The sequence below is a fragment of the Schistocerca serialis genome, chromosome 6, assembly GCF_023864345.2.
Source record: "Schistocerca serialis cubense isolate TAMUIC-IGC-003099 chromosome 6, iqSchSeri2.2, whole genome shotgun sequence".
Classification (NCBI taxonomy): domain Eukaryota; kingdom Metazoa; phylum Arthropoda; class Insecta; order Orthoptera; family Acrididae; genus Schistocerca; species Schistocerca serialis.
The window spans coordinates 532,220,634-532,234,531 of record NC_064643.1 but is presented as its reverse complement, the minus strand read 5'-3'; the positions used below and the strand labels follow the sequence as shown (position 1 = coordinate 532,234,531).

Here is a 13,898-nt window from a genome sequence, read left to right as displayed (position 1 = left end):
ATGAAACTGTGCATTACAGTTTAATAAAAGTTTTCCATTTTTCAGAGTTCTTTGTGTACCAGAAGTGTTGTGATGTGTGACACATACTAAATAACAGAGTGAAAAAGGGAAGGATGGCTACAGATGTAGATGACATTGCCTTTTTGGAGGACAGATGATGAAGAAAATAATTTAAAAGCTGGAGTAAAAATAATGTATTAAAATATGCAGTTACCTTGTAAAGTCAACTGGCAAAAAGTACACACGGACTTCTCTGTCATCATAAAGGACATGGTGTACACTTTGAACTGGAGGGCTATCCAGGGAAAAGATAAATGATGATTGCTAGATGTGATATTCATTAATACATGTATATGGAGGATACATACACAAAGAAAATATCAGTTTTGTATTTTTGAAAATAAATGATTTATTTAAATTTATTACAATAGTAGTTTAATTATTTTCTTCTTCTGTTTTGCATAACAGACACTTATATTACTTGGAATTAAGTATCCAATTGCATTTTGCCTGAATTTTCTACTCTTTTTGCTGAAATACACAACATTCTAAGGCAAATTGCTTTACTGAAGTTTCTCTTGCTATTTGAACATTGACATGAAGAAAGATAATGCACTTAGTTACTTCTAAGCAGTGAGAAAGTAGTGCAGATGGCTGGGTGTCTTAATAAATGGTAATCACTGATAAGAAAGATCAACAGAAGTTTGTTTGCCAAAAGCAGTAACTTATGGAAAAAGATAGAGATTATATCTCTTTAAATTCTTTTTATCTACTGATATACTCCACTTGAGTGTTTAAAAATCAACTTTTACAAAATACTGATTGCAGTAAATGCAGCATTTTATGCCTCATAACTTCTTGAAAAGAAGCTGATCCTAAGCTTTAGGTAAATATTCTGGCCCTTTTATGTGGTGCTCTGAATTACTGGAGAACTGCGTTCATTTATGAAAATATCATTATATATTTCACTTCGACACTTCTGGAAATTTTCTTTTATTTTCTTTATATCTTGATTTGCATCCAGTACCTTAACCTGTAAACAGAAAGAAAGGACAAGTAACTTACTTTACATGGAACATAAATTGGGGAAAAGCTTTACAAGAAACAAGTTATGATTACACCACCCAGCCAACAACAATGCCTGTACACAAACAGTAAGGTTCTATCCTTGTTCATTAAGAAAGTGAAAGCATTCTTGTATTTTGTACAAAGTTCAAATAAATATGAATCACCAAATACAGTGGAAACTCCAGAATGGAATAACAACAATCTGGAAAGGAGAGATTGCTAATCACAACATAGAGGAAGCATTGAGTCGCAGACAGGCACAATGATAAAGAATGCTAGAGATATTTAAGAATTTGGCCAAAGTCATCTTCAGAAGTAGAAAACTCGCACACATTCACACAAGCACAACTCACACAACCTTAAGATAATAGTGACCAAATGCAGTTTGATGTGAAAAAATTTACTGTGTCAAAATCACACCACAAACACGAATAAAATAATTTCTAATGGATTCTCTGATGACTTCTTATGAGGCCAAGTTCATATTTTCGAATGAAATGTAAATGAATTGCATTTTGTTCAACTAATATCTGTAAGTTACAAGCTGATTTTCAGCCTATTAGACCCTCATTACATATCAACTCACTTAACAATGGTCTAATATGTTGAAAAGCAGTTAGTAACAAACAAATATTTTAGAAACAATATGAAATTAGTTTGCTCTCACCCTTAAAAATATGTTTTATAGTTCAGTGAAACCTGTCATACTATTAAAAGTTAAACATTCTTTTCAAGACTATATAGCTTTCTCCTATTTTTATCAACTTGTTCTAGCACATTATTCTGGATGGAGAGTGGCAATGGCATTCAGCACAAAGCAGATGCTAAACATATTTTTATTGGGCCAGAATATTATGATTCTGACCATTGTCTTTGCTGATTCTAAGGGCTCTACAACAGCTGTCACACAGAAAATAGATATGTGCAGAATGATTGTTGACTGACTGTCTTTTATGAATATTTTTATATTGTGAAAAAGGTTATCTTCAATATGAGTTCACTCCAAGTTTGATGAAATAATCTGTTTCACTTTTATGCTTTAAGACAATGTCTCTCCCCCCCCCCCCCTTCTCTTTCTAAGATGTGGGTAACCTTACAAGATGTTAAATAACAAGATATAATGGTTTATTAATCAAAAGGAAGTTTATTCCTTATGCAGGTAGTTCATGCCCTGGTTGGTTTGTTAAGCTACCAGCCAGACTCTTCCTTTATCCCTACTGGCTACACACAGTGACTACATAGAGGGCAGATTGTCAACAATTCAAGGTTCGCATGAACAGACTATCCCTGCTGAAGTTATAACCATACTTGGCATATAGGTCACACTGAATTACAATTGAATAATTCAAGAAAATAATTTAAGAAAAATTTGATGAAATAATTAAATGCCTAGATGACCTGTAAATTAATCACCTTCAGGCCATTTAAAAAAATAACAATTTCTTTAAAAAACTTTAATTTCTCACATTATATTTGATGCATATCAATAATACTTTTATAAGCACTGAAGTAGGAGAGAAGAAGAAGAACAAGAAGAAAGTGAGTCTTTAACTTATGAAAATGCTAATAATGTGCAATAGAAGAAATCCATCCATTAACCAGCAAAGATATTAGGACTTTCACTGAAGCACCAAAGAAACTGGTCTATGCATGCATATTCAAATACAGAGATATGTAAACAGGTGGAATGTGGTGCTGCAGTTGGCAACACCTATATAAGACAGCAAGTGTCTGGCACAGTTGTTAGATTGGTTACTGTTGCTGCAGTTGGCAACACCTATATAAGACAACAAGTGTCTGGCACAGTTGTTAGATTGGTTACTGTTGCTACAATGGCAGGTTATCAAGATTGAAGTGAGTTTTGAATGTGGTGTTATAGTGATGCAGTAGCAATGGGACACAGAATGTCCGAGGTAGCGATGAGGTGGGAATTTTCTTGTACGCTCATTTCACAAGTGTACCGTGAAAATCAGGAATCTGGTAAAACATCAAATTTCCAACATCTCCGCAGGTGGGAAAAGATCCTGCAAGAATGGGACCAACAAAGACTGAAAAGAATTGTTCAGTGAGACAGAAGTGCAACCCTGCCTCAGATTTCAGTGCTGGGCTATCAACAAGTGTCAGTGTGTGAACCATTCAATGAAACATCATTGACATGGGCTTTCGGAGCCGAATGCCCACTCGTGTACACTTGATGAATGCATGACACAAAGTTTTACACCTCGTCTGGGCCTGTCATCACCTACATTGGACTGTTGATGACTGGAAACATGTTGCCTGGTCGGACAAGTCTTATTTCAAATTGTATTGAGCGAATGGACGTTTACTGATATGGAGACAACCTCATGAATCCTTGGTCCCTGCATGTCAGCAGGGACTGTTTAAGTTGGTGGAGGCTCTGTAATGGTGTTGGGCATGTGCAGTTGGGGTGATATGGAATCCCTGATATCTCTAGATATAACTCTGGCAGGTGACACATATGTAAACATCCTGCCTGATCATGTGTGTCCATTCATGTCCATTGTGCATTCTGACAGACTCTCATAATTCCAGCAGGATATTGTGACACTCCACACATCCAGAATTGCTACAGAGTGGCTCCAGGAACACTCTTCTGATTTTAAACATTTCCACTGGCCACCAAATTTTCCAGACACGAACATTATTGAGCATATCTGGGATGCCTTGCAACATGCTGTTCAGAAGAGATATCCACCCCTTTGTACTCTTATGAATTTATGGACAGCCCTGCAGGATTCGTGGTACCAGTTCCCTCCAGCACTACTTCAGACATTAGTCGAGTCCATGCCACTTCATGCTGCAGCACTTCTGTGTGCTCATGGGGGTCCTACATGATACTAGGCAGGTGTGCCAGTTTCTTTGGCTCATCGGTGTATGTAATGTCAAATGTTAGAAATACAATAGCCAACCACAAAAAAATGATTTAAAAGTTTGTGTTGCCAAAGTCTGAGAAATACAATAAAATGGCTAAAAAGTCTTAATTCCATATAAAGTACAAAAAGGAATGAATAAATTCTTTCATCTTTATATGAAGAACCTTGGGAAGTAATTGATATTCCCATCCCAAAGCATCACTGTTTCAAGACCCTTTAACAGACATCATAACAGTATTGTGAACTTCAGTAAAAGAACCTAGTTTGCAAAAACAGAATACACATAGAACTGAACCCAAAAATCAATACAATAGCGATTGTGTCATATTTTTTTGTACTTTTATAGCTCGTTTAATGGCTAGTAATTTTAAGAAGGAAAGGGAATATTATGTTGACAAATATCCGTTTGTTAGGGGTAGCTGACTTCATTATTATAATAATTCAAACACATTTAAAGTTCATGTGAAGAGAGTAATTACATACTAATAAGCTAGTAGATGGCTGTGGTTAGTGCATTGTTGAGGAGCAGTATTAAAGCTTTTTGTGAACAGTGAAATTTTATAATCACAGCAGTTGGAATCACATATTTTTTTGGGGGGGGGGGGGGGGGGGGGCTGCAGTAGGGAAGACCACATCACTGGTTCTGTAGGAAGATGATCATCAGTCCTCTGGCTGTGGGGGAAGGCACTGCTTGAACACAAGGATCCTTGGGGAAGGTGCAGGATGGGTTATGTAATAAAACTGCCATTTAGGCATCCTTTACACCCCTGGAGAGACTACATTTATAATATGCTTAGTTAATTGTTTAATGTACAATGATGCAATGCAACCATACCAGTAATCAGCCTGTTTAAGGCAGCTTATGTAAAATCTGAGTTCGCTATTGTATTCTGCACACAGTAACAATTTTGTGAACATGCTAGAAATATTTTGTTTTCGATAATTACTACTTAATTGATCTAAACTTGCTATGCTTATGAGTATAATATCTGTTTTGCAGCTTACAAATTTATTTTTGACAAATTGGGTAGCTACTTTTAATAAACATATTATTTGGAATTCATATGCAAGGTAGGAATACTTTTCATTCATTCTTTCAACTGTAATTAACTAAAATGTAATATGTATGTTATTTTCTGGAAACTTGTAAATTACTTGGTAATTCTTAATGAAATCATGTCTGCGTCCACACAAAATTGTAAAGCATTATTTTCATTATTTTTCTATGTATGTGAATTACATTTGTTAGACACTTTTAATTGCCATTTCTTAAAATTTGTAAATTCTGATCATCAGTGACTGTTGTAAATCATATAAATACCAGCAGTTTGTGAACAGCAGAAAGGCAGTTTGTTACCAACCATCAACAGCATGGCATGTAAAACTTTGTTTACATATTTTTCGCCACTGAAAATCTTGCATGTTAATAAGGCAGTTTTGTGGGGAATCTGTACCTGGATTTAATTTCGTACAGTACACGGTGAGTTTTTCAGCAGCACAGAGAGGAGCTTCAGAGTATTTGCAGAAAGCTGCATCTCAAGAATGAAGATCTACATTTTGTGTAAATTTCACAAACATTTTTGGTAACAACATTTCATCTCTAAATTAATGAACAGTTCTGCATTTTTAAGTTCAATCAATCTTGTGGTTCACCTAGTTATTGTGGCCATGAAACTGACATAAACTTTCAAATTTTGTAAGTCTGTAAATATTTTAATTATCAGCATCCACATAATACACATCCCACACCATGCTGACTTTTTCACCATCAGCAGTTCCATTTCAATGTGCAAGTCTGTACAGAGTGTTAATGTGTGTTAAGTTTCAGGGACAATAACTGATTGCAAAAAGTGCTGTCCTTGCCTTTGGATGGACGGATCCATCTGGGAAAAAGTATATGTGCGAATGTGTGGGCCATCACTGATACAACGGATTTTATCAGATGAGTACATTTATTGATTTTCTTTTCTTTCTCTACTTTCAGTATTTAAACAATTCGATAGCAGTAAGTGCTTTCATTGTTCACACCATATAGTCAGTCAGAGAATACTGCGTGTGAGAGTTTTGAAAGAATTTGCCAGGAAAAGTGTTTTCTCATGATTTGTTTAATAAAGAGGCCAGTATGAGTAAAAGTAACTTAGATCAAGTGAGCATTATGACCAGATCCAGACATTGGCTAGCTGCGTCGACTCCAAACTTAGGCCCTATTCACAAAGAGATACTTAAGCCTCCAAGCGACTGAGATATTCTGCAACAAAAAGACCTGGAATGTGTAACTAGGCGGGGTCATTCAGACGCGGTACTTCAGTAGTGGTGTCCCAGAGTTGGGATTCTACACAATCTGACATGCTAGTCACTGAGTCTCCCACTCTCAGATGTATTCGTACAATTGGGTTGTGCAGTGTGTGAACAAATGTTTAATCTGAAATTTGTGGGAGAAGTGGAGAAATGTCTGGACCTATGCAATTACAAATTGAAAGGGTGTTCAAGGAATGAGGTGACAGAGAGACCATGGCATGAAGTGGCCAAGGAGGTTAATCTATCAGGTAAGTTCATTATCAGTAATCAAAATTTCAACATAAAATAAGTGTGCTCTACTCACTATGCTTTAAAACCCATTTTCTTGAAAAACTAATCAAATATTTATAAGCACCCACTACACAATACATGTAATAAAAATGTAACTAAAAATTTTTTAATTACATAATTAAAAACACACAGAAATTCATTCATAAGTTTTACATAAATTCATGTTACAAATCAAAAAAGGGTGTAGCAAAAGCAATTATAGTAGATCCTGATTATTGTTGGTGCAGTGCCTTGACTGCCATAGGAGGGAAGCACAAGGTGCCAGAAAGCACTTGGCTAAATAATTGTTTCCTTCATAAGCAGCAGAATGAGGATGCAGCACAATGTCTCTCCTTGGCTGTATTCTGATGGCATTTCGGATTTGTTGCATTGTTGTTCACCACAACTGTAGAGCATACTTTCCTGTTTTCAAATGAAATTATGCAGAATGCAAATGGATTTTATCATGTCAACCACTCTTTCTGTAGTTCGAGAATGCATAGGACTGCTCCAGATTTGGAAGTCTTTGGTCATGATTCCAAATGTGCATTCTACAGATTTTCTTCCTCTGCTTAATCTGTAATTTAAATTCTCATCAGATTATCAAGTGTTCTTTGTGGGTATGGCTGCATCAAGTAGCACGATAATGGAAATGCTTCATCTCCTACAAAGTAATAATCTAAATCATATTGATTTTCATCATCTGGTAATATTGAAGGCAATGGCAACTCTAATCTTCCATTTGTAATCCAGCATTTGGTTGCTGCAGCATGAAATATACCTTCATCTCTATTTCTACCTGCATAGTCAGTTTCAATTACAATGAAGAAACCATCAGCATCACTGCATGCCAACAACACTATGGAGTGGTACTGTTTATAACTGAAGTTAGCTGAATCCATTCCAAGTAATTTTTCAATGTGGATACACTTCCCATCCACTGCAAGCAATTAGGAAAATTCTGTAGTGAATAAACATGTTGAGCTGTCGTTTTACACTGCTGTTCATTTGAATTAGCATGTAGGTTTCATGTCATTCAACACTTCCCAAATTATTATGGTAGTTTCATGGATGATGTATGCAATTGTGCTGTGCTCTCTAGCAAAGTAAAGCAACAATGATGCAAAAATAGATCCTGTTGCCAGGTACCTGCAAGAGATAATACAGTTGTAGCACAATAACATCCATACCATTGGTACCTGTGCGTATGTTCGTATTTGGAAACCTGTGTGTGTACTGCCATATTTCACATTGTTTATTAATTATTAAATTATTTATTTATAATACTTTTTTGCAGTGATTTAATGCAAGGAGAAGTGGCAAAATTTATGATCCGTATTTGTGTGCATCTGAAGCCCCTGCCCAGTGGTTCCCGTAGAAGTGAGAAACCGTATTTTTGTCAGAGGAAATGAAGTTCAGGCTTCTGTTTATCAAAATGATGACTGCACCTGACAGAAATTTGTCAGAGAAAGCAGAAATTACACCTATTGTGTCACAGCAATTGTGTGAATTGTCTCACAGAGTAGGCAGAAAATATTACACCTACACCACCACCACCGCCGCCACCTTCTTCAACCACACCACTGCCACAGGAAGACGTGCTCCAGACTATGGAATCAGACAGCCCATGACTGCTTAAATGAAAACAACAATCCCTCACAGGTGTGGATAAAACCTTCAAGGATTATCTCAATGATAAAAAAAAGGCAACTTGCTACTACAACCAGCAATTCCCAAGGCAAAATAACATTTCTTCTCAGTTTACTGTCATAAATCAAATCAATGATGGAAGTACAAATAAAGACATTCAGGAATAGAGTCCTCCAAGCAACTAATTACATTAAGTATTGCAACCAATCCAAAGCACACAGCCGACAGGCCCCTACAAACGCAGCCATGTATTCTATTCGGAGTGAGAGATATGGAAGCCATACGATACTGGAGGAGGAGCACTGACAGGACTCTTCAAGATATTATGAAGTTGTGTGTGATGTTTTACATTCCATTGATACCACCATGGAATTTATTTTTGACAACCACCAGTTAAATAATTTTTGTGTACTGTTCTATCAGCACATAATCTTTACATTGATCTTTACATCAATATTTTGTTTTCTTTAATATGGATACACACCTACATTGTTTGTTTTTGTGTAAATACATATGGAAAAAGTAAAATCCAAAATATTGGTACAATGTGATTTGAGACTAACCTCAGTGTTATTAGAGATCGCTCATCAGGGCTCACACATTCCCTCATGTTTGTGATAGTGTAATGAATGTAAGGAGTAACCATTTGTTTGGATCTAGATAAGACTCCTTTCTCATCTCATAGAATGTGAGGAATTTTGAATCTGATTCCTGCAGTTCTTTTACAACAACTTGCAACCTACAATTTATATTATTCTCAGTGTAAGGATGGCCCCACAACTTTCTCACTTTTCTCCTACTGTACCAGCGGTAATAATAATACTGTATTATAATATTATTATCACTACTAGAGTAACTAGACATTGTACTACTGGGAGCACGGTACACAAAGAAATGTGGTACATACATCCTTTGCCCTCAGCCAATGAAATTGATTTAATTTTCTGTTCACACTGCAAGTGATTTGGTAGTATGGGAGATGGGTGTTGTGCCTGTGTGAATGTGATCGGCTACTTGAGTCATACAGTCTCCCAATCTCTTGATTGTCAGGTAGCTGCAGAGCTGATTTGAGTATCCCCATGTGAATAGGGTCTCAAATTTTCCAGATTGGAATCATGGAAATACGTCTCACTGTTCGTTTCAAGATTTTCAGCATATGGGACAGCCTGTTAATTGAATTGAACAGCTTTCTTAGCTACTAGACAGTAAATTATTAGAACAAAATAAGAAAATGGATGATAATTTTAAAAATGCTGATAAAAATATGGAGCAAAAATTTTAAAGAATGGATTTAAAGTTTGAAAACTAAATAATAGCCTAAACTCAATTAAGTAGGATATTGTTGAAGTAATAAGTGAGTAGGTGATGTAGAATTAGAAGTTGACTGAAGAAATTCACAGTCGTTGAATTAAACTTGGTTAATGATTAAGTGGATGTAGTTGAAGAGCAAGTAAAAGAGAATGAAAGTGTTGTCACTGATGAGTTAAACAGGAGTAAATCTGAGTTCTAAACAATGCAATTCTATATTGTGACTGAGAATTATTATACTGACAAAAAATTGAAATTAAATTCAATGCTTGTTACCAAACAAATTTCGTCCATTAGCAATAAAGTTTACACTGTTGCTCAAAATGTTCGAACACTCAACTTCAAAGTAGACAATTTGGAAACAAACATGTTTAGTAGCACCTATAGCTGTGGCAGGATGTTTGTAAATAATTGTAATAATGTTACATTGAAATTTTTCTGGGGAGATTTTATTACATCCTGTGGATTTTATATACCAGTCCAAGGACATCTTTGAATCCGAATGCCAGAACTGCCTAAAATGAAATTAAGAAAGCATTATCTGGCTGAACCTTTGTCCTGGGCTAGCCAGCATGTTAACCCAGAAATGACTTTTGCCAGTTTTGAAAGATTATATTTGAACAAATTTTGGTCAAAAAGTAAAAAGGCCTGAATTAAGACAGAATTTCTAAATAGTAACAAATGTTGTGAAGAAATACGATGACATATGAATTTTGTGAAAGACAGCTTAGGACAACAGAGCACATTGACAAGCCATTACATGATCCCATACAAATTCACACACTGAAATGGCACTTGCCTAATTGTATTCAGTGGGGTCTGGTCTATGAACCAGATGATTCGGCAGAAGAATTTCTTAAATACTCATATGTTGACAAACTGGATCATGTCTGCGAAAATAGTGATAGGTCAGATAACAGCTGTGGTCATAGAGAGAATCAGTTCCAAGTTGGGTAGGTCCTCTCAACAACAGAAATAGGTATAATAATAATAATAATAATAATAATAGAAGGAAACAAAACCAAACATTCAACACAAACCAAAAGAAATTTTACCAGACAATAGATAACAGACACATTAAAATAGACAATCCACCAAACATAACAGACATGGAACACTTCTGGAGCAACATATGGTCAAACCCGGTACAACATAACAGGCATGCACGGTGGATACAAGCAGAAACAGACACATACAAGATGATACCACAAATGCCTGAAGTGATAATTTTGCAACATGAAGTCACCCAAGCAATTAATTCTACTCACAATTGGAAAGCCCCTGGAAAAGATAAAATAGCAAATTTCTGCCTAAAGAAGTTCACCTCAACACATTCACATCTAACTAAATTATTTAACAGTTACATTGCAGACCCATACACATTCCCTGATACACTTACACATGGAATAACTTATCTGAAACCTAAAGATCAAGCAGACACAGCAAACCCAGCTAAATATCGCCCCATAACATGCCTACCAACAATATACAAAATATTAACTTCAGTCATTACACAGAAATTAATGACACATACAACACAGAACAAAATTATAAATGAAGAACAAAAAGGCTGTTGCAAAGGAGCACAAGGATGTAAAGAGCAACTGATAATAGATGCAGAGGTGACATATCAAGCTAAAACTAAACAAAGGTCGCTGCACTATGCATACATTGATTACCAAAAAGCTTTTGATAGTGTACCCCACTCGTGGTTACTACAAATATTGGAAATATACAAAGTAGATCCTAAATTGATACAGTTCCTAAACATAGTAATGAAAAATTGGAAAACCACACTTAATATCCAAACAAATCCAAATAATATCACATCACAGCCAATACAGATTAAGCGTGGAATATACCAAGGAGACTCATTAAGTCCTTTCTGGTTCTCCCTTGCTCTGAACCCACTATCCAACATGCTAAATAATACAAATTATGGATACAATATTACTGGAACATACCCACACAAAATCACACATTTGCTATACATGGATGATCTAAAACTACTGGCAGCAACAAATCAACAACTCAACCAATTACTAAAGATAACAGAAATATTCAGCAATGATATAAATTTGGCTTTTGGAACAGACAAATGTAAGAAAAATAGCATTGTCAAGGGAAAACACACTAAACAAGAAGATTACATATTGGATAACCACAGCAACTGCATAGAAGCGATGGAAAAAACAGATGCCTATAAATATCTAGGATACAGACAAAAAATAGGAATAGATAATACAAATATTAAAGAAGAACTAAAAGAAAAATATAGACAAAGACTAACAAAAATACTGAAAACAGAATTGACAGCAACAAACAAGACAAAAGCTATAAATACTTATGCTATACCAATATTGACCTACTCATTTGGAGTAGTGAAATGGAGTAACACAGACCTAGAAGCACTCAATACACTTACACAATCACAATACCACAAATATAGAATACATCACATACATTCAGCAACTGAAAGATTCACATTAAGCAGAAAGGAAGGAGGAAGGGGATTTATCGTTATAAAAAACCTACATTATGGACAGGTAGACAATTTAAGAAAATTCTTTATAGAACGAGCAGAAACTAGCAAAATACACAAAGCAATCACTCATATAAATACATCGGCTACACCACTGCAATTTCATAACCACTTCTACAACCCTTTAGATCACATAACATCAACAGATACGAAGAAAGTAAATTGGAAAAAGAAAACACAACATGGCAAGCACCTGTATCATCTAACACAGCCACACATCGATCAAGATGCATCCAACACATGGCTAAGAAAAGGCAACATATACAGTGAGATGGAAGGATTCATGATTGCAATACAGGATCAAACAATAAACACCAGATATTACAGCAAGCATATTATTAAAGATCCCAATACCACAACAGATAAATGCAGACTTTGCAAACAACAAATAGAAACAGTAGATCACATCACATGCGGATGTACAATACTGGCAAATACAGAATACTCCAGAAGACATGACAATGTAGCAAAAATAATACATCAACAGCTTGCCTTACAACATAAACTTATAAAACAACACGTTCCCACATACAAGTATGCACCACAAAGTGTACTGGAGAATGATGAATTCAAATTATACTGGAACAAAACCATTATAACAGATAAAACAACACCACATAACAAACCTGACATCATACTCACCAATAAAAAGAAGAAATTAACACAACTAATCGAAATATCCATACCCAATCACAACAAATATACAAAAGAAAACAGGAGAAAAATTGAAAAATACATCCAACTGGCTGAGGAAGTCAAGGACATGTGACATCAGGATAAAGTTGACATTATACCAATTATACTATCAACTACAGGAGTTATACCACACAATATCCACCAGTACATCAATGCAATACAGCTACATCCAAACTTATATATACAACCACAGAAATCTGTAATTATTGATACATGTTCAATTACCCGAAAGTTCCTAAATGCAATATAACACATACCATATAGTTAAAAGGAAGTGACGCTTGATCAAGGTCCGCGTCACTTTCCATTTTTAACCAGACTTAACGTCTGAGAAAGTAAAGAAGTAATAATAATAATAATAATAATAATAATAATAATAATAATAATAATAGAGCAAAAAACAATTAAGGTAATAACCATCACACTCAGAATAGGAATAATTACAGTATTAGTAATAATCACAGAAATAACCAAAGTAATAATTATGAGAGGAGAAACAATACTAGGTCAACTGAGAATAGAAATAATAGTCAGGAAAACAGATAACCAACTCATTCCTCATTCAGAGCCTGCCAGTTTGAGGTGAGAAGGATTGCTAGAAACCAGGCTAATCGTAGAAGATGTAGAAGTAGTTCATGTTACAGACACCACACCAGACACAGTAGTGATTATCAAATAAACACAGTTAATTTCGGGAGTGAGTTTTAGGATTTCATGCTACTAGAGATGAGCAGTGATGATGTGCCAGGAGAAAAGCAGTTTGAACTTTATTGTGATGAGTTGACTAGTCTTTTTGATGATCTGTGTGTGTTTCTAATGATGCTATGTGTAATGATGTTGATGGATATGGTTTACCCAGTTTGTTATGTAAGGATGCAGTGTCTTATCTGAGGTAGATGTGGCAGAAGTTAATAATCTTGTACCTAAGGAGGCTGAGGATTTGATAATTAATTCTATCTGTTTGTCTACTTGCACAAACAAAACTAGTACTGATGATGATTTGGTTGTAGAGAGTTATGAATTAGAAGCAGATGTTCATATTGATGCTAGTGATACTACTGATAATTTTGATGATGATTTTAATAGATGTGATAATATTCTTGATTTTGATGCTGATGCATTGCTCTGTGATGACTTAGATGGTATGATTTTTGTAGAAGTATTGGATGATG

The 13,898-nt window shown here is 35.3% G+C and overlaps 1 protein-coding gene across 1 annotated transcript in view; it reads right to left on the bottom strand.

Annotated features, from left to right (window-relative positions):
* Positions 1-438: 438 nt before the first annotated feature.
* LOC126484561 (deoxynucleoside kinase-like) overlaps positions 439-13,898 on the bottom strand; it is an 84,385-nt gene continuing 70,925 nt past the window's right edge. The window contains exon 5 of the mRNA XM_050108123.1: positions 439-1,033. Within this exon, the coding sequence (XP_049964080.1) occupies positions 905-1,033 (129 nt within the window). The 3' untranslated portion in view covers positions 439-904. The remainder of the gene's footprint in view (positions 1,034-13,898) is intronic.